Source organism: Ictalurus furcatus, chromosome 7, assembly GCF_023375685.1.
Source record: "Ictalurus furcatus strain D&B chromosome 7, Billie_1.0, whole genome shotgun sequence".
NCBI lineage: Eukaryota > Metazoa > Chordata > Actinopteri > Siluriformes > Ictaluridae > Ictalurus > Ictalurus furcatus.
The window spans coordinates 24,534,155-24,561,642 of NC_071261.1; the positions used below are offsets into that span (position 1 = coordinate 24,534,155).

Here is a 27,488-nt window from a genome sequence, read left to right on the forward strand (position 1 = left end):
CAGGACCCACTTTCTGTTGAGATTCAGATCATGGACAGATGTCCTGACATTTTTAGTGTTCGCTGATATAATTCAGAATTCATTGTTCCATCAATGATGGCAAGTCGTCCCGACCCAGAGGCAGCAAAACGGGTGAAAACCATGACAGGATAATGTTCTTATGCTGGAATGAAGTGTTTTTCTTTCTCCAAAAATGACCCTTCTCATCTAAACAAAAAAATTATATTTTTGTCTCATCCACCTACAAAATATTGTTTCATTAGCCTTCTGGCTTGTCCATGTGATCTTTAGCAAACTGCAGAGGGCCAGCAATGTTCTTTTTGGAGAGCAGTAGCTTTCTTCTTGCAACACTGCCATGCACACCATTGTTGTTTTCCTGACTGTATACTCATTAACATTAGCCAATGTGAGCGAGGCCTTTAGCTGCTTAGAAGTTGCCCTGGGTTCCTTTGTGACCTCATGAACTCTTATACATCCTGCTCTTGGTGTGATCTTTGTTGGTCAACCACACCTGAGGAGGGTAACAATGGACTTGAATTTCCTCCATTTGTACACAGTCTGTCTGACCGTGGATTGGTGGAGTCCAAACTCTTTAGCAATGTGTTTGTAACCTTTTCCAGCCTGACAAACATCAACTCTTTTTCTGAGGTCCTCTGAAATCTTTGTGTCTTGTTACACTTCCACAAACATGTGTTGTGAGGATCAAACTTTGATGGATCCCTGTTCTTCAAATAAAACAAGGTGCTCACTCACACTTGATTGTCATCCCATTGACTGAAAACACCTGACTCCAATTTCACCTTCAAATTAACTGCTAATCCTAGAGGTTCACATACTTTTGCCACTCAGATATGTAATATTGATAAGTTTCCTCAATAAATAAATGACCTAGTATAATATTTTTGTCTCATTTGTTTAATTAGTGTTCTCTTTGCCTACTTTTAGGACTTGTGTGAAAATCTGATCTTGTGTTAGGTCATATTTATGCAAATATATAGAAAATTCTGAAGGGTTCATAAACTTTCAAGCACCACTGTAAACTAAAATGGTACAAAATAGCCACTGAAACAAGGCTTTGATTCATAAAAAAATGTAGAGATGTCTCTGTATACAGTGCTATGAAAAAGTATTTGCCTGATTTAATCTGTTTTTGTGTACATCTCGTACTAAATTGTTTCAGAACAATTTATCAGTAATCTGGCAACCAGGCCTGATTACTACAAGCCCTGTTAAATCAAATCAACACTTAAATAAAAGTTTTTCAACAACGTGTAGTTGGTCAAAAGGTTTTACCCAGTAACACCCTAAGCCAAAATTGAAAGAAATTCCAGAATGATGAAGTTGATTGAAATACATCAGTCTGGGAAGGGTCTAGTTCTAGAAGTGAGTGAATGATCTCCAGTTATCAGAAGCGTTTGGTTGCAGTCATTGCTGCTAAAGGTGGCACACCCACATTTTAAATTTAAGGGGGAAATTAGTTTTTCACATTGGTGATACGTTTGGGAAAATTTTATTTATTTATTTATTTTGCTTTAATAAAAAAAAAAAAACCTGTAGTGTGTTTACTCAGGTTGCCTTTGTTTTATGTTGTATTTCATTTAGAAATCTAAAACTATTTAGTATATGAGACACAAAAACAGAAGAAATCAGGATGTGGCAAATACGTTTTAATATGGTATTTTAACACTACCTGTCTTGTTTGAGTGGTTCCTTGTATAGTTTCTTTACAGTCTCATTTTTTATTTCAGGACAGTCTACTACACCATATATCAATGCAATTAAATTCCACATCAAAGCTGAAACATGTCTGAAAACTGTAATCCTGCAAGCCACAATGTATGAGGGTTTACCATCAGAACACTGCAGACAGGAAATTAACTGCTGCTTAGAGCAACTATGTGCAATTGGCACCTAATTTTTTTTTTTTTTTTTTTTTTGCCTCATCAAGAAATGAAAAGAGCAGAACAGGATTATGGATAAACCTTATAGTGCTGGCTTACTTGTATAGACTGGCAATGTTTTGTTTTTTTTGTTGTTGTTGTTTGTTTTTTTAAGTTATGTCAGTTCTGTAGTTGTAATCTGTTTTGATAAAAAATCTTCAACCATCTACAACATGGCAAGCTAAACTGACAGTGTGAAACCTTGGATCATTTGAATGCCCCTGGTTTACATGCTCTTTTGTTTTTGCCCTACTTCTCCTGGTGAACTTTTGTGAAAATTACAGTTGTCTGCTGTCCTCTGCTGGTCACACGAGGAATCTCCCTTGTTTCATTTGATTTGACTTTAATCCCTGCTACAGCTTTTGATTTACCCTCCAAACACAGAAAACTAGATGTCCACAGTTAGTATGTAGGTGCAGGCCATCCAAAGTTCCCTACTGCACAGCTTGCTAAAAGTGTTGTTAAGTTACTGATTATACCATCTGCTGTGACTTCAACCTCTGCTTTGCTCACAGTCATGCCTCACCTCTAATGAAAACCATCTCTGTGGTTTTTAAAGTGGCCCTGCCAACAAAATCCGTTCTTATGACCTAATTTCAGGTTTATCTAATAAATGCTTGAATTTCCATTGGCATTGGGGGAAAAAAAACTAATTTTATAAGGTAATGACTACACCTCCAAGGATATGTTTGTTAATCTCCTGATGTTTGCATATGAGACTACAGTCAAGGAGTTTGCATACAGACAGGAAGTTGCATGGCTGGTCCTCTGGTGCAGTCAGAGCACTGTGGAAGGCATAGCAGAGGATGTAGTTCTGCATCCACAGGGGCTGTATGGCCTATTCTATATAGACACATTTCAGACTATGCACACCATCTGAATAAAAGTCTTGTTCACTTGTAATACTTATATAGTATCCACTTGTGTTCATACTAGCAAGTGTGTGTTATATAACCAGTGTTCTCTATTTCCTTGTCTTTATGGTTGTTTAATGTTTATAAGCATAATGAGCACTCAACAACTAAGTCAAAGTCCTTGTATACATTAGAACACAGGATCCCAACCCTGGTTCTGGAGTACCCTTTGTCCTGCACACTTCAGTGGTTTCTCTGTTCCCAATACACCTGATCTATTTAATCGGTTAATTACCAGCATTTCATGAGTTGAAGTGGGTGTGTTAGAGCATGGCAAACACTAAAATATGTAGTTCAAGGTGTATTCCTGGACCAGGGCTGGGAACCTCTGGAAAAGAAAGGGTACGAAACCGTGCCATTGTTGCTGAGGTAATGCTCTCAGTTGAAGGTACCTTCTTTTGTACATCTTTTGTACCTTCAGTATGTATTGTTTACCTAGAAAAGTTTAAAGTACACCTTATGTAACTTAAATCTTTTTACATTTCCAAATGAAAGATAGATATTAAAGGTTGATTTAGGATCGCAGCTCAGCACCAAGCAAAGGTGCAGTTTAGTGCTATTTTTTCTGAAAGTGTGAATTAAACTATATAAACTGATTCATTTGTTTTGCTGTAGGTTAAAGAAATTCGGGTTTGAGCTCAAACGATGTATATTAGAAGAGAGTTTAGAATTTCAGCGTTTACTTCCTGGTATTTGTATGTAGATGTGTTAAACGGCATATAACACACTTTGAATCAGACCACCCAATTTTTAGACAAGCAAAGATATTGGAACATGTGTCTCACAGGTGTTTCTTGTTACCCAGGTGTGTCCTGTTATATTGATTGTTTAAACAATAAACAGTTCTGAACATCTACTCTTGGTTTTAGCCTTCAGTTTCTCTTGTGAAGACTGCATTTGTTGTTAAAAAAGGATAAGCCAACATGAAGATCAGAGAGCTGCCTATGGGAGAAAACCAAGCCATTTTGAAGCTGAGAAAAGAGGGGAAGTCAATTAGAGGCATTGCACAAATATTTGACATAGCCAATACAACAATTTGGAATCTCCTGAAAAGGAAAGAAACCACTGGTGTACTGAGCAACAGACACCGAATGGGTCGGCCAAGGAAAACAACAACAGCTGATGACAGATACCTTGTGAGAGCTGTGAAGAAAACCCCCAAAACAACAGTCAGTGACATCACCAGCAACCTCCACAGGGCAGAGGTGAAGGTATCACAATACACCGTTCGAAGAAGTTTGAGAGCAGAAATATAGAGGACATACCACAAGATGCAAACCACTCATCAGCAATAAGAAAAGTGTGGAGAAAGAGAGGATCTGCTCATGATCCAAAACATACTCATCTGTGAAACATGGTGGAGGTAGTGTCATGACTTTGGTTTGCATGGGTGCTTCTAGAACAGGCTCACTAATCTCTGTTGATGATGTAACTATTAAGAGAACAAAACTTAGGGGGTGTTTTTTCTTTGTATCTCATTGCTACCTTTTATCTTTTTATGCCTGATTTCTCGTATCAGTAAAATGCAATAAAACTAGATTCAAATGTTAATCATAAATGAAACCCAGCTGCAATTTTGATGTTGGAAGCAGAATGAATTCAGAAGTTTACAGAAACATTTTCTCTGTCAGAGAAATGCATCCAAATTAATTGGAAGGAACTTTATCATGCAGCAAGACAATGATCCAAAACACACTGCCAACTCAACAAAGAACTTTATCGGGTGGGGAAAAGTGGAAGGTTTTACATTGGCCAAGTCAATCACTAGACCTTAACCTAACTGAGCAGCATTTCACCTCCTGAAGAGGAGATTGGATCGAGAAACCCAGCACAACAAACAATAACTGAAGGAGGCTGTGGTGAAAGCCTAGAACAGTATCACAAGGAAGAAACCAACAATTTGGTGATGACACTGAGTGCTAGGCTTGATGCAAGCAAGGGATATGCAACCGGATATTAAAATGTTATTTACTTATTGATTTATCTGTTCCAATACTTTTGCTCAGCTACAAATTGGGTGATTTGATTACAAAAAGTTCTATGTATTATGTTGTTTAACACATCTAGATGTAAATACCAGGAAATAAACGCTAAAATATTTGATGCTACAGCCTTAAACTCAACTTGCACTCTTGCTCCTTAAGTTTCTTGGTCTACACTTTAAATCTCGATACAGCTGCATTTTATTCACAGAGCAGGGATTAGACGAGAGTTTGGAGACCAAAAGAGGACATTACCACTCAGGTGGACGTTTTGCATAAAGGCGAAGAAGTGACTGGATGTGACGCATTAACCACAGGGGAGTAAAAGCTGACAAACAATACAGAGGGGCTGTCTTTTACCAAGCAAGTACAGGGCTGTGGCTTACATACCACCATCTTCCTGAAGGATTAAGACTGGTAAGAAATCGAAACTTATGCTGTTTCTTTTCTTTGTAACTCGTCGCCACGTAGTTACCTTTTTATGGCTGTGTTCAGGCATCAGTAAAATGCAATAAAACTAGATGCAAACGTTAAACATAAACGAAACTCGGCTGTGATTCTTTTCATTATTATTTTTTTACTGACACGAGAGCCACAATGGTCCATACCATCACCAAGTTTCAAAGCTTGTACAAATGTTGTTGTTGTTTTATTATTATTATTATTACGCTTTAAAATAAATAAATAAATAAAATTTAAAGATAGAATTAAAGCATGGGCGCATGGAAGAACTGTGTCATCGCAAATCATGGAAAAAAAAAATCCAAAGCATAAGATGTACTCGAGACGTTATCATAAATGATGCTAACTTTTTTTTTCTTTTCTTTTCTTTTTTCTCTCCAAAACGTTCCCCTAGAGGAAGCTTTAACGGTGTAGTTGCTTTCTTGTCAGCAAAAAGGTACCAAAGCAAAACTCTTCAAGAATCCTGTACCTTTCCATTTCACCAGGTTGCTACGCCTTTCATACCTATAGGGTGTATATTACATGGTAATGTGAATGTAGTGTGCGTTTAAAATTATTTCAGTTATATCACCGGACTATAAAGACCACTCTTTTACCTTTAATTAGCTTTTCGAGTCCTACATTAAAGGTATGTCTACAGCTACTTGACGTTTTCAAGGAACCACACAGGCTAAAGATACAAAAGATGTACCCTTGAGGATAGCACACCAGCAACAAGGAAAGCTGAGAGTCTACTGACCTTTTTTCCTGCTTTTTCTGAGAGTAAACATAGTATCCGTTAACTGGTTAAACGTGTGGTACAATCTCTAAATAATTGCTAATTATTTTATTCTTACCTAGAACCAGTCAGGTATTTAAAATGTAGCAACTCTAGTCTTTCCTATTGGTATTCTCTTAGAAAAAAGTGGTTCTTTAAGGATTAATTAAAGGTTATTAAGGGTTCTAAAGGCCTGGGAATCCTTTTTGATAGGGACAACCAACTAACCTAACAGTAGGCAAGGTTTAGTTTTTGATATGCTTCTGCAGTAAAAGTACCTCGTGGGTATACAAGTGCAACATTCGGGTTTCCGGCCACAAACCTTTCGCAGTTTGTTTTGCTATGATTAAGTTATTCAAATCTGATTTACAAGCATCTGTACAATGCTCAGGAAATTTGCAGTTAATGTAGCATCAGGCTATTTTTCTTCTAAATTTTTGTCACGTCTTAACACAATGGCAGTGACAGCCTGTTATTTATCTAGAGATATAAATCTTAAAGTTGAAATTTTAAAGCTTATATTGGTACAGCATTTGTGCTTGACCCCACTAAGGACAATTTGGACACTCTAGAAATGATTGTCATTTTAAAAAAAAAGGATTATTTGCCTTTACACCAATGCATTGTTGCCAAAACAAACAGCAGTGTAAAAAAAGTATGGGTGTGCCTTTTATGTCCGTCCCTGTACCTGTCCACAGTCCTGCTGACATTTTACACACACACACACACACACACACACACACACACACACACACACACACACAGGCACGTAAGAGAGAAAGTCCGTCTGCTTTTTGGCTTCACATCTTCCATCCAACTCCAGCAGGTACAATGTGTGTTTTTTTGCATCTATTAGAATGTAAAATTGATTTTACTATTTAGTTTTTTTTTATTGCTTAACTGACTAATCCTTAATGCTATAATTCTGTCAGGAAAGAACTCATTATGGTACAATTGTAGTGCTCTAGGTAAACAAATTAAAAATCCATCCTTCATGGATCTGTAATGTAAATTTCACTGTACAATTTATATTCTTTGTATTTAAGATGGAATGTTTAATATGCTTAACAAACTGTCATACAGTCAGAATTTCTGTCTTGGAGTAAACTTGAGTTAGGAAGTTTACAGTGCCCTCCACTAATATTGGCACCCTTGGTAAATATGAGCAAAGAAGGCTGTGAAAAATTGTCTTTATTGTTTAACCTTTTGATCTTTTGTTAAAAAAAAATCACAAAAATACTCTGCTCTCATGGATATCAAACAATTGCAAACAAAGCACAGGTTTATCAAAAAAAAAATGTGTTAAATATATTTGTGGCACGATTATTGGCATCCCTATGAATTCATATGAGGATAATATATATTTGAAGTATATTTCCATTGATTTTTTCCCATTTTTTTAGTACACCAGTGTGACTAGGCACAGGAAATTGTTCAATCATGACTTCCTGTTTCACATAAATATGAGGCAACACATAGGCCAAATTCCCTTTGTCATTCGTAACAATGGGTAAGGCAAGGTATATAGCTGTGATGTGCGGCAAAAGGTTGTTGAGCTTCACAATATGAGAAGTGGCTATAAGAAAATAGCACAAGCATTGAAAATGCCAATTTCCACCATCAGGGCAATAATTAAGAAGTTCCAGTCAACTGGAAATGTTATGAATCAACCTGGAATTTGACGTGTGTCTATATTATCTCAACGCACTGTGAAGAGGATGGTTCGAGTGCCCAAAAAATCTCCAAGGATCACAGCTGGAGAATTGCAGAAATTATTTGCCTCTTGAGGTCAGAAAATCTCCAAAACTACAATCCAAAGTAACCAACATACCCACAAGTTGTTTGGAAGAGTTTTACGAAAAAAGCCTCTACTCATCCAAAAACAAACTCAAGCATCTTCAGTTTGCCAGACACTACTGGAACTTCAAATGGGATCGGGTTCTATGGTCAGATAAAATAAAGCTTTTTGGCAATAAACACCAGAGGTGGTTTTGGCACACACAGAGAGGTAGCCATATGGAAAAGTACCTCATGGTCACGGTTAAATATGGTGGTGGCTCTTTAATGTTTTGAGGCTGTTTTTCTGCCAGAGGACCTGAACATTATGTTAGGATACATGACATCATGGACTCTATCAAATATCAACAGATATTAAATGAAAACCTGACTGCCTCTGCCAGAAAGCTTAAAATGGGCCGTGGTTGGATCTTCCAGCAGGATAATGATCCAAAACATACATCAAAATCAACACAAAGATGGATTACTGACCACAAAGGTCCTGCCATGGCCATCCCAGTCCCCTGACTTGAAACCCATAGAAAACATGTAGGGTGAACTGAAGAGGAGAGTCCATCAGCGTGGACCTCGAAATTTGAAGGATCTGGAGAGATTCTGTATGGAGGAACGGTCTCAGATCCCTCGCCATGTATTCTCCAACCTCATCAGGCATTATAGGAGAAGACTCAGAGCTGTTATCTTGGCGAAGGGAGGTAGCACAAAGTATTAACTAAAGGGGTACCAATTTTTGTTTTATAAACCTGTTTTGTATGCAGTTGTTTGATATCCGTGAGAGCAGAGTATTTTTGTGAATTATTTGAACAAAAGATCAAAAGTTTAAATCAATAAAGACAATTCAACAAAGAATTTTGCACAGGCTTCTTTGCTCATATTTACCAAGAGTGCCAATATTAGTGGAGGGCACTGTATCTTACTGACCATTGCTTCATGGATTAGGTTTTTTTTGCACAGACATGCAATTTCTAATTGTATTCTTCCACAAAACTTGAATGAGATTTTAGAAATCCGCGTCTGTATTTTGATGCTCAGCGCACGAAAAGTATTTGTCCCTTACAATAATTATAATAATGGATGTCTAAATAAATAGTTGAACAAATGAACATTGTTCAGTAATAACATGGGTGTATAAATGAATGTACCATCTACAATGTACAGTGCATCCGGAAAGTATTCACAGCGCTTCACTTTTTCCACATTTTGTTATGTTACAGTCTTATTCCAAAATGGATTAAATTCATTATTTTCCTCAAAATTCTACAAACAATACCCCATAATGACAACGTGAAAGAAGTTTGTTTGAAATCTTTGCAGATTTATTAAAAATAAAAAACAAAAAAGCACATGTACATAAGTGTCACGTTTTGTGATGCAACGGAGATAAGGTAGGATGCAAGTGCAGGTTGAACAACAGTTTTATTTAAAGAGAGACAGGCAGACAAATCCAAAATGTGATCCAAAAACGTAATCCAGTAACATGCAAGGTTCAGGCGATCGGCAAACAGGCATAAATGAGGCAAGGCAGGAATCAACGTCGTGGTCTCAGGATACAGGGTCGATGTACCAAACATGAAACATAAACAGCAGCGAGGGACTGGTAGCGGAGAAACCAGCGTGAACTTAACAAACGAAACTAAACATGACATGAACTATGAACTAAGAGTAAGACTATGAATCGAAACGTGAAACTATGGACTGTGACTGTGGTTATCTATCGTAAGGACTCTAAACTAATCGACTATCTAACTCATTCAACATTCCGCGTCGTGTGCTGGGAGGCGCGCGGTATTTATACAAACCTACTCAGCGTCGTAATAGCTGGCGGGTGAGGGCAATTCAGACACACGTGAAACTACAACCAATGACAGAACGGGGAGGAGACATGACAGAAACATAAACAAATGCACGTGTAGAAATGTCACGATTGTCCACAAGGGAAAAGCAGGTGCTCACGCACCTGCTCTTGCACGCGCGCTCACATGCTCCACAGCGCGCTGCTTAAAGGGGAACTTGTGACAGAACCCCCCCCAAGGGCACCACTCCCGGAGTGCCATGAAACATCCATCTCCATTGGCGGCCCCGGCCCCCTGGGTAGAATGTCCCAAACAGAGCCTGGAGACCGCACGGCGTTCCTGGCGAAACAACAAGGCAGAGCGACGTACATGGCAGAGCAGGGAAGCAGAGCGATGTCCTCAGCTGAACAGGTAGGCAGAGCGATGACCACAGCCGGGCAGACAGGCTGAGCTACGTCCTCAGCGGAGCATGAAAGTGGAGCGACGTCCTTGGCGGAGCATGAAGGCAGAGCGTGGGTCTCCATGAGGCCCGGGAGAGGAGCGTGGGTCTCCGTGAGGCCCGGGAGAGGAGCGTGGGTCTCCTCGAAGCAGGAGGGGGGAACGATGTTCGCCATGGAGCAGGAAGGCTGAGCGACGACCTCAGCCGAGCGGGGAGGCTGAACGACATCCACAGCTGAACAGGGAGGCTGAGCGACGACCTCAGCTGAGCAGGGAGGCTGAAAGACGTCCACAGCTGAGCAGGGAGACTGAGCGACGTCCACAGCTGAGCAGGGAGGCTGAGCAACGTCCACAGCTGAGCAGGGAGGCTGAGCGACGTCCACAGCTGAGCAGGGAGGCTGAGCAACGTCCACAGCTGAACTGGAAGGTTGCAGTTCTGGAGTTGAGATCACCTCGCAGATCTCAGGCTGGGGCTCTGAGATCACCAGGTGAACCCTGGGCATGGGCAGAACTTGGGCGGCCGTGTCGGCAGACTCGGGCGTGAGCAGAACTTGGGCGGCCGAGTCGGCAGACTCGGGCGTGAGCAGAACTTGGCTGTGTGTGTCGGCAGACTCGGGCGTGGGCAGAACTTGGCTGTGCGTGTCGGCAGACTCGGGTGTGAGCAGAACTTGGCTGTGCGTGTCGGCAGACTCGGGCGTGAGCAGAACTTGGCTGTGCGTGTCGGCAGACGAATAGACTTGGGCGTGGGCAGAACTTGGGCGGCCGAGTCGGTAGACTCGGGCGTGAGCAGAACTTGGCTGTGCGTGTTGGCAGACTCGGGCTTTGGCAGAACTTGGGTGGTCGTGTTGGCAGACTCGGGTGTGAGCAGAACTTGGCTGTGCGTGTCGGCAGACTCGGGCGTGAGCAGAACTTGGCTGTGCGTGTCGGCAGACGAATAGATTTGGCGTGGGCAGAACTTGGGCGGCCGAGTCGGTAGACTCGGGCGTGAGCAGAACTTGGCTGTGCGTGTTGGCAGACTCGGGCTTTGGCAGAACTTGGGTGGTCGTGTCGGTAGTCTTGGGCATGAGCAGAACTTGGGCAACCGGGCCGGTAGACTTGGGCGTGGGCTGAACTTGGGAGACCGGGTCGGTAGACTTGGGCGTGGGCTGAACTTGGGCGACCGGGTCGGTAGACTTGGGCGTGACATCAGGAACTTGAGATTTGACTTGGACTTCAAAGACTGGAGACTTGACTTGGACCTCAGGGATTTGAGACTTGACTTGGACTTGGACCTCAGGGACTTGAGACTTGGCTTGGACTTGGACCTCAGGGATTTGAGACTGGACTTGGATTTCAGAAGCTTGAGACTTGACTTGGACTTCAGAAGCTTGAGACTTGACTTGGACTTCAGAAGCTTGAGACTTGACTTGGACTTCAGTGACTGGAGACTTGACTTGGACTTGGACCTCAGGGACTTGGTTGTCCGTGTTAACATCAACTTGGTGGCTCATCCGCTCATAATGCCTGTGGAATGGAAGATCAGCACTGTTCGCCACATTAACTCCCTTGAACAGCTCATCCAAGTTGTAGCTCTGCCCTGGTTCTCCAAACTCCCTCAGAAACAGGTCCGAGAACTGCCTACTGTCCTCCAGTACCCGGGGTCTCATGGCTGCTACTCGCTGTGCCCACTTGCGAGCTGGGCCAAAAAATCCGGACATCATGAACTTAATCCATTGTTTCTCCCTTGGCTTCGGGTCAAACAGGCTGGAGAAGTAACTCTGGCAGTCAATCATAAAATAGTCCGGATAACCAAAGAAGCCATCATACCAATCGGGAAGGTCCATGAAAGTCCATTGCGAAAACTGCATAGAATCCAAGGCGGGGATGATTGGCGTGGACCTCTGGGTTCTGCGTCCTCTTCGTTCTCGTGCTGCATCCATGATTGGCGGAATGTTCTGTCACGTTTCGTGACGCAACGGAGATAAGGTAGGATGCAAGCGCAGGTTGAACAACAGTTTTATTTAAAGAGAGACAGGCAGACAAATCCAAAACGTGATCCAAAAACGTAATCCAGTAACATGCAAGGTTCAGGCGATCGGCAAACAGGCATAAACGAGGCAAGGCAGGAATCAACGTCGTGGTCTTGGGATACAGGGTCGATATACCAAACATGAAACATAAACAGCAGCGAGGGACTGGTAGCAGAGAAACCAGCGTGAACTTAACAAACGAAACTAAACATGACATGAACTATGAACTAAGACTAAGACTAAGACTATGAATCGAAACATGAAACTATGGACTGTGACTGTGGTTATCTATCGTAAGGACTCTAAACTAATCGACTGTCTAACTCATTCAACATTCCGCGTCGTGTGCTGGGAGGCGCGCGATATTTATACAAACCTACTCAGCGTCGTAATAGCTGACGGCTGAGGGCAGTTCAGACACACGTGAAACTACAACCAGTGACAGAACGGGGAGGAGACATGACAGAAACATAAACAAATGCACGCGTAGAAATGTCATGATTGTCCACAAGGGAAAAGCAGGTGCTCGCGCACCTGCTCGTGCACGCGCGCTCACATGCTCCACAGTGCGCTGCTTAAAGGGGAACTCGTGACAATAAGTATTCACAGCCTTTGCCGTGACACTCAAACTTGAGCTCAGGTGCATCCTGTTTCCACTGATCATCCTTGAGATGTTTCTACAACTTGATTGGAGTCCACCTGTGGTAAATTCAGTTGATTGGACATGATTTGGAAAGGCTATGTCTATATATGTCTGTCTATATAAGGTCCCACAGTTAACAATGCATGTCAGAGCACAAACCAAGCCATGAAGTCCAAGGAACTGTCTGTAGACTTCCGAGACAGGATTGTATCGAGGCACAGATCTGGGGAAGGGTACAGAAACATTTCTGCAGCATTGAAGGTCCCAATGAGCACAGTGGCCTCCATCATCCATAAATGGAAGAAGTCTGGAACCAGCAGGACTCTTCCTAGAGCTGGCCGCTCAGCCAAACTGAGCGATCGGGGGAGAAGGGCCTTAGTCGGGGACGTGACCAAAAATCCAATGGTCACTCTGACAGAGCTCCAGCGTGTCTCTGTGGAGAGAGGAGAACTGCCATCTCTGCAGCACTCCACCAATCAGGCCTGTATGGTAGAGTGGCCAGACAGAAGCCACTCCTCAGTAAAAGGCACATGACAGCCTGCCTGGAGTTTGCCAAAAGGCATCTGAAGGACTCTCAGACCATGATGAAACAAAGATTGAACTCTTTGGCCTGAATGGCAAGCGTCATGTCTGGACGAAACCAGGCACCAGTCATCACCTGGCCGATACCATCCCTACAGTGAAGCATGGTGGTGGCAGCATCATGCTCTGGGGATGTTTTTCAGCGGCAGGAACTGGGAGACTAGTCAGGATCGAGGGAAAGATGAATGCAGCAATGTACAGAGACATCCTTGATGAAAACCTGCTCCAGAGCGCTCTGGACCTCAGACTGGGGCGAAGGTTCATCTTCCAACAGGACAACGACCCTAAGCACACAGCCAAGATAACAAAGGAGTGTCTACAGGACAACTCTGTGAATGTCCTTGAGTGGCCCAGCCAGAGCCCAGACTTGAACCCGATTGAACATTTCTGGAGAGATCTGAAAATGGCTGTGCACCAACGCTCCCCATCCAACCTGATGGAGCTTGAGAGGTCCTGCAAAGAAGAATGGGAGAAACTCCCCAAAAATAGCTGTGCCAGGCTTGTAGCATCATACTCAAAAAGACTTGAGGCTGTAATTGGTGCCAAAGGTGCTTCAACAAAGTATTGAGCAAAGGCTGTGAATACTTATGTACATGTGCTTTTTTTTGTTTTTTATTTTTAATAAATTTGCAAAGATTTCAAACAAACTTCTTTCCCGTTGTCATTATGGGGTATTGTTTGTAGAATTTTGAGGAAAATAATGAATTTAATCCATTTATAATAAGGCTGTAACATAACAAAATGTGGAAAAAGTGAAGCGCTGTGAATACTTTCCGGATGCACTGTACACTTTAGAAAATGAAAGGAGAATGCAGAAAGAGGAAATTAGAAACAGTGAAATTAGTCTGGGTGGATTTCATCTGCCTGTGACTCATATGCATGTTTGCAAGTGAAATGTTGGACCAAAATGGAAACGTATACTAATTTTCTGAGCTTTTTTTTGTCTTTGTGTGTGTGCTACGCTCCTCTTAGTGATGAATACAGGGGAAGGTGAACTATTGTTGTTTTACTAAGGTACTGTTATAAACTGGGGAAGGACTTTCATAGACTTTGTTGCAGATGTGAATAATGAGATCAGGTGTCAAAAAAAAATCAATGCCTCACTATGTTTATAAAGTAAAGTTTACAGTCTTGAACTTTGAAGAATCCCTGTGTAAAACTGAAGCTATTAAGTTAACAAAAAAACATTCATGTTTACTGTCAGAATTTTATTTCAAACACATGAAGCATTTAATTTAAAAAAAAAAGCGTTAGTACGTGTCAAATCCAAAGTCACATGTAGTTTGAATCATGTTATATAGAAAGACAAGCCTTCTGTTAACTGAACATGTTGATGAGACAGGAGCTGAAAAATGTCTAAATGAGTGTGTGATAGTGTTACAATATGTGTTTTTTTTTTCTTCTTCTTCTTTTCGTCTTTTTTTCTTTACCACAATGGCAGGTTAGGGGAAACGACACTCTTTTTCAGCAACGGTTTTCTATACACTGGATTGTGAAATGTATGAGTAAATCTCATCCAAAACAGTTCCTCAAGTTTCAGCTTGTTATCAGATAGTGCTCAGGGTACGCAGGCAACTTCAGAATTATTGGCACCCTTCATAAAAATTAGCCTCCTTTATATTCTAAGATTTGTGCGTTTCCCTTTTCAGGGTTCAGAGATGAGGACTGAGATAGTTGTTTGTGTTTGCGTTCCTTCGGCTGATTTGTTGATTTGGAAGTACGTTTGCGCTCACGAACTTGATTGTTTTCAGACTTGCTTTTATTTTATTGTATTTTTTGGAACTCGGGTTGCTCTGACACCATAGTTTGGTATTTTTGCTGAAGTGTGATTGGTGTTTTCAAGCCTGTGATCGCTTCAGAGAATTGATCTCTGGTCCTCTTAAAAACAGTAGTCTGGTCTACTATTTTGCAAACCTGCATGCACAAATGTGACTTATAGAGTTTTCAATCAGTCCACTATTCGCAAGGAATTCTTCTATGTGAAGAATCTTCCCTAGACAAGACTAGAATCAGTTCAGGGTGCTGATTCAAGTATTCAGACCCAGCAGGAATACCCTTAACCTCCTGGAAGAACTAACCAGGTTAAGCAGAGCTAAAATATCCTGGTAACTAGCAAAATTCCATCAATCCACATAAGCGCCCCTGGGCTCATTTAACAAACAGCCTCAAGCATCATTACCAGGGGTAATTTACCAAGGGTAAGTTATATGTGCAGATTATTAGTGTGCAAAGCCCAAAAAGCTGATTTTGGTCGTATCTGACCACAGCACACGAGTCAAGATAGGCATCTTTCATGTTAACTTCCTAGCTTGTTGATGCTATGAAGGCATTAATCGTTCATTATCCTGAAACTGATGTGTGGTTTCTCACTTTGTGCAGTGATTCAGTGTTTTAAAAAAAAAAAGATTTGTAGGTATCTGATTACCAAATGCCCTACTGAGAATTAAAAAGGATTTTACCTAGGGCAGTACAATAGGCAGTATTGCTGCTTCACAGCTCAGGTTTGTAATCTGAGCTCAAATGACTGTCTGTGCGTAGTTTTGCATATGTCCATGTGATTTTCCTCCAGGTTCTCTGGTTGACCTCTAAAAACATGCTGGTTGCTGGACTGACTATGCTAAAAATTTCAATAATCCACTTTGCCAGAGATGGCGTCCTATAAGGGTTTATATCTGAACAGGGTGGCATTTGGAATGGCATGAAAGACAAGAAGTAAAAATTTAATCTGAAAATAAGGTCTTAATACAGTGTCATGTATTAAGACGTTTAGTAAAAACAGAGCTTAATCTGAAATATATTTTTATCTTTTATTGGGAAAAAACAATTTCAGCATGTATATCACTGTAGTAGGGATATTCGGACACAGCCACTGTCTTCATGGAGCTCAGTTTGTGCACAAGGGCGTGGTCATGGTGGAACAAGTTTGTGCCTCTTAGCTCCAGTGACAGTATACAAAGACATTATATACAATTGTGTGCTTCCGATTTTCTGGCAACAGTTTGTTGGAATTTACCCAAAACATTTGATGTTTTCTTCCTTAATTTGTCACTGGAGCTTCAATGCTAACAAGTAAAGGAAATAATATTTGCTAACATTAGCTTTGTATAAACATACACGTCTTTGTCATAACATTCTCAAACCATGTTGAGGATTGAACTAACTTTGAATGCACGTGGTATGTGGTTTCTGTATGACACTGTTATCAAAAGTAGACAAAAGTATGCTGCATCGAATTAGTTGCACAATGCTAAAGCTCTACGCTTTGTTAGCATGTCGCTCCAGGGCAAAACTAATGAAGCAAATGTCAGATGCGGAAAATGTCAGCCAATCCTTGTTTGCTGAGGGAGAATAATGTATACACACAGCACCAGGATCCGTGATTCAGACTTGGATTACTGTTGCTCTCATGGCTTTCTGTGACCCAACAGTTAAATCAGCATCTAGTGATCGGAAGGTTGTGAGATCAAATCCCACAACCAAGCTGCTGAGATTGGGTCTTTGAGCTAGACACCTAATCCTCACTTGCTCAGTTGTATATCTCAGCTGTAAATTGTTTTGAATAAAAGTGTCAGCCACATGAGTTTCACATGTTCTCTACACATCTCTGTGCTTTTCTCTGTGGTCTCTGGTTTCCTGCCACTTCGTATAAAGATAGCAGGTAGATTGCCTGCAGTGGATTGCCTGTAGATATGCAAATATGTGTGCTTGGTGCACTGTGACGGACTGGCATGCCATCCAAAATATATACCCACCTCAAACCCACTATTACTGGGATAGACGCCAGATTCATCGGCACCTGGATTAAGATACGCCGTTACTGAAGATGAATGAATGATTTTAATTGTTAGACTATTTAAAAATAAGGTATAAGACTAGTTGTTTCAACCTTCCATAAGATACGACTCAACCACCAGCACTGTAGTTTAGTTTCCACACATGAATTTGGCTTTGGATTGTCTGTGACGTTCTCACTCAGTCATTATACCACTTTTGGATCTTGCTGTATTCATAACTGCTATATTCTTGATCCCTTTGCCAACTGTCATTTGACCTGGTTGAATTTTAATGCCAAATTACCAGACTGATATGAGCTCATTGTTAAAAATTGTTTGTGATGACTGTATTACTGTACCATTATGTTGGCACCTGCATTTATGATCTGTGTGTGTGTGTGTGTGTGTTCTTTAGGACTGAGTTACTATAATGGCTAATACTACAATCACCGTCCAGCCAGGGGTGATGTTGCCGGCTTATGCCAAAACTAGCACATGGAGCACTGGCTTGTGTGACTGCTGCGACGACATGAGCGTCTGTGAGTATATGCATATAAATGATCTGATTGAGAGGAAAGGTGGTGGTTTTTTAATTCAGTTATTATATGCTGCATTTATATGTAACACAGCATGAGCTCAACCAGCATGAGCTCAACCACAGCATGAGCTCAACCACACGTAACACAGCATGAGCTCACCATGTTCCAAAACATGATGGCTGGCTTCACGTGTCTCGGACGAAGCGTGTACGACTACTACATGCTTCGTCCGAGACACGTGAAGCCTGCCATCATGTTTTTAAAACGGAATTTTCCATTTTAAAATTCATCCTCCCAGCCGGAAAATGTCGTGATAGACCTAGCTAGTGAGAGAAAATGGAGAAACAACTTAAAACTATTCTGCTGGCCAAATAATTTGAATACTTGAGTATTTGTTAGTTATGTTATTTGTTACTCCTTTGTATTTACTGTATGAAGCTCTATATAATATAGTTATAATGGTTTCTCCATCCTGTGTCGTGTAATACATGTTCAAAAACCCAGATAACCTAGACAAAATATGATGGAAATGTGTTAGTTTATAACGACAACACTCTAAAACGTTTCAGGTGGTTAAACTTAGAAACGTAATTCACCTGCTACCTTGAAAACACGAGTAAACCCAACTTGAAGACAAGATTCAACTCATAACGTTACATTTTACAAGTCAAGACAATGGATTACTTTAAGTTTCATTTTTTTAATATATATATACTTGTTATAAACTTGATTTTAATATCTAAAACTTGTCATGACAATTGGAGTTAAAGAGAAGAAATACAGTGCCCTCCATTAATATTGGCACCCTTGGTAAATATGAGTATAGAAGGCTGTGAAAATTTGTCTTTATTGTTTAATCTTTTGATATTTTGTTTAAAAAAAGTTAGTTGCATCTTGGGGTCAGGAAGTCTCCAGAACTGTACAGATGCTAAATGAAAACCTGACTGCCTCTGCCAGAAAGCTTAAAATGGGCCGTGGTTGAATCTTCCAGCATGATAATCATCCAAAACATACATCAAAATCAACACAAAAATGGTTTACTGACCACAAAATCAAGATCCTGCCATGGCCATCCCAGTCCCCTGACTTCAACCCCATAGAAAACCTGTGGGGTGAACTGAAGAGGAGAGTCCACAAGCGTGGACCTCAAAATTTGAAGGATCTAGAGAGATTCTGTATGGAGGAATGGTCTCAGATCCCTTGCCATGTATTCTCCAACCTCATCAGGCATTATAGGAGAAGGCTCAGAGCTGTTATCTTGGCAAAGGGAGGTAGCACAGAGTATTGACTAAAAGGGTGCCAATCATTGTTGCATACCTATATTTAACAAATATATATAATTTTTTTGATAAACCTGTGTTTTGTTTGCAATTTTTTGATATCCATGAGAGCAGAGTATTTTTGTGAATTTTTTTAACAAAAGATCAAAATGTTGATCTATAAAGACAATTTTTCATAGCTTTCTTTGCTCATATTTACCAAGGTTGCCAATATTAATAGAGGGTACTGTAAGTTCACAAGTCACAAGTTAATGGGGGTATCCTGATTTACAGTGAACTATTTTTTAAAGACAAGCCAGACACAAGTCTTCTGATATGTGTCTGTGTAAAATATTTTACACCAAATCGAATTGCTTAAAAAGCCATTGACAGGCAGAATGGAAAACGCAAAGGTAACAGGTTAGGGGGCTAAGGTAAGTCAGATACACCGGGGGAACTACCTACAATCCTTATTTTACCTTTTTTATTTTAAATCTCCTTTTTTTATTTACACAAAATATGTCTGCACAGGCTGTTTTGGTTTCTGGTGCCCCTGGTGTTTGATGTGTACTACCAGCCAAGAGTTTGGAGAATGCCTTTGTCTCCCTCTGCTGGATCTGTGCTTCGGGGCCCTCATACCACCCGCTGGTTATTCTGTGAGAAGTGCCATGAGAGAGAGATACCGCATCCAGGTACATGATGTTCTGAGCTGCACTATGGCTAGACTACAGCTCCAAATCCATATGCACCCAAAATCAAATATGCCAAAGAACAGCACTGAGTTGTACGCTTTTTGGATTGTCGGACTGATGTTATCTGCTGTGGACTTGTCTCCTACAAGGGCACAATGTGTGATGACTGTTGCGTGGTGACCTGCTGTGGAATCTGCTCATGGTGTCAGATGGCCAGAGAGCTGAAGCTCCGCAGACAGCCCCAGGTGTTTGTGAACCCGCCGGTGAACGTGACCTACCAAGCACCAGCGAACGCGCCGATGGTGAATCCGTCCTACCAGCAGCCTGCTGTGAATCCGGGCTACCAGCCACTGCAGCCTAATAACCCTCCTATGTACGCCCAGCCTTCCAAGTCAACTGACCCTCATGGTGCAGGACTGTATCCGGCTGTATAAGCTACATATAATCTACAGAATTCTATAAAAAGTGTATTTTATGTAGAATCTCTTTTCCTGCATTTTTATAGTTTCGATTGCAGTTCGTTATGTATGTTTGAAAGAATATATCAACAAGTATACAAAGTCTATTTTTGTGTTAAAACTGTTCCTTTTTTCTTTGGAGGCATCATTAAAACATAATACTTCACAATATTAATTATGCAGCACTATCAGTTTTTTTTATTCTTTGACTATGTGTGAGCCTTCTAATTCAAAACATTTGGAGGGTTTAGCACAAATTAAAATATGGTATTTAGTCTAGGTTTTTTAACTTACATAGCCACTTGTTGATGTTATTGCAGTGATATCCTATGACAATAATAGATAATATGAGATATTATAGATATATAATGAGATAGCTGAAACCTTCAATATACAGTAGATTTGTGGCTAAAAACAAATAAGTAAATAAAGCACATGTTCTTGCCACAACAGAAAATCATTCACAACATCGAGCTCATTACTCATACACAGTCAGTGTCTGTCAAATCACCAGGGCAGTGTTGGGAAATAATGTGTAATAGATGATATAATGTGTAATAGTAGCATGAATGAATGATAAATATATCCACCTTAAAATTTATTGTAGCTTATTAAATATTGGGACCTCTTTTAAATACAAACTATTAAACTATTAGGTACATTATTTAAATAATACTTTAGCCATTAATTGGAGCCTTTCTACCCATAGAACCCCTTTTTATTAAAATTGTCATTATATTTAAGTTGATATTATTTAGAGACATAACAACTTTTAAACTAGTAGATTAAAAGTTTAAAAAAATATGGACCCCCTGGTTATGCTGGATACGGACTCTGGGGACTCTGAGAACCATGGCTCTAGAATATATTATAATATCGTTCTCTATTTTACAGATTCCCAGAACAAATTGGCATCTAGAGCTTTGTTCACAATCTGGAATCATCCAAAATTGTTCATATTCATAGATTCTTACAGGTTCTTATAAATTATAGCAATACAGTGGCTAGTACTACAAATTATGAATCATACATCTATATACAGGGTATCCCAAAACCCTGTATATAGGGGACTATGTATGCCAGCACCACGGCTGTTGTGCCTTTGTCAGTGGTTGTTTGTGGACGTTCACTTTTCTGTTGGTGCGCAACACTTCCAGTGTTTTTGAATTTGTTAATAAGTTTGGCAACAGGTGGGGGCAGTGGTGGCTTGGTGGTTAAGGCTCTGGGTTGCTCTGGTGATTGGAAGATCAGGGGTTCAAGCCCAAGCAAGCGGTAGAAATGGCATGCCTGTGGCATGCCTAGCAAAACTTCAGCTATTATCAAAAACATGAACACAGGGAGATGATAGTATAAGATAATAAACTCTTTTAGACCTGAATTCATTTTTTCTGTCTTAATACCTGTTTGTGCTCAATTCTCCTTACCATACACCTGATCTAACTGTGTGCAAGTTCACCCTTTATTTAACAGTGGCAGTCATGGTGATATGCAGGTGTTTGAACCAGAAACTATCGTTAAATCTACAATGGGAAATATTTATACCATTGGACAACTGTAATAGAACTGATGACAATACTTAAAACTAAAATTTACCAGGTAATCTTATAGGGCCTGCAAGTTATGGTCCTTTGTAATGTCATCATAATGTTGGGGGGTTTTGTTTTGTTTTATTAATGTTTAATTAATGTGGCATGTTTAAGATTTATAAATTCATCTCCAGTTATCCACTTTATCCTGATCAGGCTGTGGTGGATATACTGTAACACTGAACGCGTGGGAAGTGGGAATGCACCCTGGATCTAGAGAGTACATCTAGGTGCAATATAAAGTCGCCAATAAGTTTTTTGGAAGTGGGAGAAAACTGGATAATGTAGAGAGAACACCATGACATTTTTCATTTAGTTGTAGTTGTATCATCATGTACCATTTGTGTACATAGAACCCATTTATTTAAAAATAAATTTCAGTTGGTTTTACTAGAGATGATTATCACATTATACATAGTTTCTCGCTGAATTCATTTCTGTTCACAAAACATTTCATCATTTTAGTTTCAGTTTACTATAACCCTTGACTCTGCTATGACAAAAACTGGTGTCACTCAGTGAAATAAAGTAAATTCCCCTCAGTGCTTCAACTTCACCATGAGCTCAACTCTTTCGGTTTCTAATACACCTTCAACTTAACTGAGTTTAAGAATCCTTCTCCCATCGGTACCCACCTATACTGATAAGATAAGAGTTCTGTCATGTAATTTTATGGCCCTGTGCCATAAACCTGCTGGACAGGTTTTTTTTGTTGTTGTTCTTATGTGTATTGAGCTTTGGGGGATGGGGATTGATCCTAAGCTCAGGGCTGTGTGGAGTTTCATATGTTCTCCCAATGGATCTCCTGCAGGTACTCAGGTGTCTTCCCACCTCCCAAAAACATTTCAGTAAGTCAATTGGTGACTCTAAAATTGCCCCATGTGTGAACAAGTGGGTGAATGTGTGTGTATGGCGCCTATCAATGGTCCCATACAGGTCGTATTTCTTAGCCAGTCTTCCAGGAATTGGCTCCGGATGTACTGTAACCCTGACCAGGATAAAGCAGTTACTGAATATGATGATAATATAGCATTACATAGTTTGTGTGTCTCCTTCAAACATACAAGAAACAAACAATGAAATCTGATTTTTATTTTTAACCTTTTGCCTTTTCATTGGTTTAGCAGCTGATTCTGGATCTTAGAGGGCTCTCCTACAAATTATCAAAAGACATTTTAATGTAACTCATCAACCAGATATGTTTTCTAGCTTCTGCACTGCGCCACGTCTTATGACTGGGTGTCTGACTAGGAGCTTCCTGTTGCAGGTTACTGAGAAACAGCCCAGGGCAGTGTTGGCTTTTTTTGTTGTTCTCACAGGGCTATAGCTAGTGATAAGACAGGAGCCTTGATGACCCAGATGTGACCTGTTTACTTTAAATCCAATTCAAGTCTATTATCATTCAGTGTAATCTGTACTGAAAGAATGTGCTGAATACTTGACATATTTGAGAAAACATTGTCCACCCTTTCTTTCACAGTAGTTCATACAATGTGTTCACTGGAATTACTGTACAACAAGTACAAGTTATCTCATATCATTTAATTTTTTAAATATTTTTGAATAAATTTTTGAATACTCCAGCAAGTTTGCAAGATTGTTTTTATTTGTTTAAAACAGAATTATGGTAAAAAAAAAAAAGAGAGAGTTGTTCATAATAATAATAATAATAATAATAATAATAATAATAATAATAATAATGCTTCTTTAACTAATTCACATTTTCTAAAAGGATGGTATGCTATCGTACACTTCACCATGGCCTGTGTAACACTACATATGTACATACTAAATAAATGCATGGTAGTTAGTCTTAATGATAGTCATAGATAAATAATAATGTGCAGTTAAGTGTTTATGACAATTTTATACAGAGAGAGAAGCTAAACATCTGCCTCAGTGGCAGTTAGCAAAAAATATAGTAAACAAGTCAGAAATGCTACTCAAAATATTGTTCAACTATTTGTCAACAATTTACAAAAAGTATTTAAGTAACAGAATCAAAAGATAGAGTTCAGGCAAGAAAAAAAAAACATGACAAGAACGACAGAACAGAACCAAGACTCTGTAACTGTGAACATGTCTGTCCTCATACACAATGAAATGAGGAAATGTCATGTGCTAAATCAGCAGCCTCGTACCCATCCTTGCACTAAAAATAACCCCTCAGCTCATCTTTGGATCCCTAAATATGTTCTCTTGACTGCTACATATACAGTGTCTCATCACTTTCCAGTGGCTCTGGATTCATTGGTGATCCATTCTGACAGTTTCTCACACCTGTATCCATCACTGCTATCCTGCACGGCACGTCTATACCCATTTCCCTTGACGGGGAAACATTCAGCTTTTCAAACAAAACTTCAAATCTGTCCTGTGCCTCACCAGGCTCTTGCCAAATCAGCAACTCATACTTGCTAAATCTGAGCAGGGCCTTTTCCTGCAGATCAGCCCGCTCCAGATGGCCCAGTTCGTACCCGTTTACCATAACCTTGCTTCTCTGGCTCATGTTCTGCACAGTGAAGTGTAGGGTTGGGCTACCAGCCTTGCGATACCCCTGGATGGAGAGCTGCTTTCGGGAGACACGGGTGTCATTTAGCACAAACGAGCACGACTGTCCATCTCGGCCCAGCCTGATGGGATCTTCGGCGCTGATCTTGTAAGGTTCTTTCATGCGCAGAAAGCTGAACAAAGGTTGCGTGGACTGGTCTGGATGATACAGCTGAATGTGGAGACAGGTGAGGCTTTCCTCCGTCACCATGGTTTGAGATACAGCCAGCATTGTTCTGGGTGATCTCAGACTTCTCTTTAGAATGTTAACTACAGGACAGAAACCAAAGTAAAACCATTTTAACACAGGTAGGTATGCTTCACAAGCTAAACATCATAGTAGGTGTACAGTTACATTAAAAAAGAGTAGTTATGAATTGTTATAACTACATACATAAGTTAAATAAATAAGTGCTGCTACTTTTGCTATTATTGTTTTGGATTAGCCTACCTTTTAACACCAAAGGACTATCTTAAACACGTCCTGCTTTTGTCTTCTGCTTTGGAGTGAAACACTCTTCGACTGTGTAGCACATTGCTCATCTTCAAACTAACGGAGCTCTGTTGTTTTCAAACACACACACAGACAAGGGGCGGAAACAGAAGGTGATTGCGTCAGCTCCTATAGAACAACTGCTCCACGTGACATGGAAAGTCCAGTGTTGCGCAATAGCCTTCTTTTAAATAATTTCGATATGAAATAAACTACTGTATAATGAAATTTATTCCAGATATGTGACACTCAGTGTTGCAATCACGGATTTAAAACTTGTAAGGTTGTAGAACTATTTTTTTGTGCCCAAACACACAATACTATAATATATCAGACCCAGATAGAAAATAAATCTATCACGTGCCGGTGTTTGTCCTGCCTTAAAGAAGCTCTTCTCAAAACATTACAGCAGTATTTATTATTTTTGTCTACTTTATTACTGTGACCTTATCATATATATATATATATATATATATATATATATATATATATATATATATATATATATATATATATATATATATACAGTATCTCACAAAAGTGAGTACACCCCTCACATTTTTGTAACTATTTGATTATATCTTTTCATGTGACAACACTGAAGAAATGACACTTTGCTACAATGTAAAGTAGTGAGTGTACAGCTTGAATAACAGTGTAAATTTGCTGTCCCCTCAAAATAAATCAACACACAGCCATTAATGTCTAAACCGCTGGCAACAAAAGTGAGTACACCCCTAAGTGAAAATGTCCAAATTGGGCCCAATTAGCCATTTTCCCTCCCCAGTGTCATGTGACTTGTTAGTGTTACAAGGTCTCAGGTGTGAATGGGGAGCAGGTGTGTTAAATTTGGTGTCATCACTCTCACACTCCCTCATACTGGTCACTGGAAGTTCAACATGGCACCTCATGGCAAAGAACTCTCTGAGGATCTGAAAAAAAGAATTGTTGCTCTTCATAAAGATGGCCTAGGCTACAAGAAGATTGCCAAGACCCTGACACTGAGCTGCAGCATGGTGGCCAAGACCATACAGGGTTTAACAGGACAGGTTGCACTCATAACAGGCCTCTCCATGGTCGACCAAAGAAGCTGAGTGCACGTGCTCAGCGTCATATCCAGAGGTTGTCTTTGGGAAATAGATGTATGAGTGCTGCCAGCACTGCTGCAGATGTTGAAGAGGTGGGGGGACAGCCTGTCAGTGCTCAGACCATACGCCGCACACTACATCAAATTGGTCTACATGGCTGTCATCCCAGAATGAAGCCTCTTCTAAAGATGATGCACAATAAAGCCCGCAAACAGTTTGCTGAAGACAAGCAGACTAAGGACATGGATTACTGGAACCATGTCCTGTGGTCTGATTAGACCAAGATAAACTTATTTGGTTCAGATGGTGTCAAGCGTGTGCGGCGGCAACCAGGTGAGGAGTACAAAGACAAGTGTGTCTTGCCTACAGTCAAGCATGGTGGTGGGAGTGTCATGGTCTGGGGCTGCATGAGTGCTGCCGGCACTGGGGAACTACAGTTCATTGAGGGAATCATGAATGCCAACATGTACTGTGACATACTGAAGCAGAGCATGATCAGTATGCAGTATTCCAGCATGATAATGACCCCAAACACACCTCCAAGATGACCACTGCCTTGCTAAAGAAGCTGTTGGGTGAAGGTGATGGACTGGCCAAGCATGTCTCCAGACCTAAACCCTATTGAGCATCTGTGAGGCATCCTCAAACGGAAGGTGGAGGAGCACAAGGTCTCTAACATCCACCAGCTCTGTGATGTCGTCATGGAGGAGTGGAAGAGGACTCCAGTGGCAACCTGTGAAGCTCTGGTGAACTCCATGCCCAAGAGGGTTAAGGCAGTGCTGGAAAATAATGGTGGTCACACAAAATATTGACACTTTGGGCCCAATTTGGACATTTTCACTTAGGGGTGTACTCACTTTTGTTGCCAGCAGTTTAGACATTAATGGCTGTGTGTTGAGTTATTTTGAGGGGACAGCAAATTTACACTGTTACACAAGCTGTACACTCACTACTTTACATTGTAGAAAAGTGTCATTTCTTCAGTGTTGTCACATGAAAAGTTACAATCAAATATTTACAAAAATGTGAGGGGTGTACTCACTTTTGTGAGATACTGTATATATATATATATATATATATATATATATATATATATATATATATATATATATATATATATATATATATATATGAGCAGTAGCTGATATAGATACAGATATAGACACCATAATACACAGTTCTGTCTTTGAGACCATGTTTCTGTTTCAGTGCTCTTTTTAACTTTCCCTTGTTCCCTGGCCATGAACCCTTGGGGAAATCCCCGACGACATCTTGAAGGCCGTCTTCATGGTCGGGGTTTAACTCAGGGTTTTTCAACTTTTATTATTTATTTATTTATTTATTCATTTGTTTGTTTATTTATTTGTTTATTTATTTATTTATTTATTTGCTGCCATGGACCCCTTTAAGTGAAAAATATTTTATTTTATAATCATCATCCAAGATATTTAGATATTAGGAACATTAACAGAACTCCTGAGCAAATAAATAAATAAATAAATAATGGGCCAAGCCCAAAATGGCAAAAATATTAAGCTTTTCATGGAACTAAATATAATAACTCCACACCATTGGTCAGAAAAATTGCAAGAATTAAACAAATGCACTCCTGAGACCTCCTGTGCCACCATTTGCTGTAGTGAACTGTTTTTGGGGAAAGTTAGAAACAGAGAAATTCACTGTTTCTTCTTGTATGCAAAGGAAAAGTCTTCTTGTATTCTTCTTCTTCTTGTATT

General features: G+C 40.2%; 2 protein-coding genes across 5 annotated transcripts; one reads left to right on the forward strand and one right to left on the reverse strand.

The window, feature by feature from the left end:
• The first annotated feature begins 5,085 nt into the window (after positions 1–5,085).
• LOC128610217 (cornifelin) lies at positions 5,086–20,210 on the forward strand. Of its 4 annotated transcripts, none has more exons than XM_053629391.1 (4): positions 5,086–5,253; positions 17,503–17,626; positions 19,417–19,577; positions 19,727–20,210. In XM_053629391.1, the coding sequence occupies exons 2-4, from the start codon at positions 17,518–17,520 to the stop codon at positions 20,009–20,011; spliced, it is 555 nt and encodes a 184-aa protein (XP_053485366.1). In that variant the 5' UTR covers positions 5,086–5,253; positions 17,503–17,517; the 3' UTR covers positions 20,012–20,210. The 4 variants fall into 4 exon arrangements, with proteins under 4 accessions (XP_053485366.1, XP_053485368.1, XP_053485369.1 ...); XM_053629393.1 differs by lacking the exon at positions 5,086–5,253 and adding an exon at positions 5,716–5,734; XM_053629394.1 differs by lacking the exon at positions 5,086–5,253 and adding an exon at positions 5,765–5,783.
• A 2,409-nt stretch (positions 20,211–22,619) lies between these two features.
• On the reverse strand, positions 22,620–24,765 carry tifa (TRAF interacting protein with forkhead associated domain). Its single transcript, XM_053629390.1, has 2 exons — positions 24,623–24,765; positions 22,620–24,441 (listed from the first exon to the last, which is right to left on the reverse strand). The coding sequence occupies exon 2, from the start codon at positions 24,401–24,403 to the stop codon at positions 23,828–23,830; it is 576 nt and encodes a 191-aa protein (XP_053485365.1). The 5' UTR covers positions 24,404–24,441; positions 24,623–24,765; the 3' UTR covers positions 22,620–23,827.
• Positions 24,766–27,488: the final 2,723 nt, after the last annotated feature.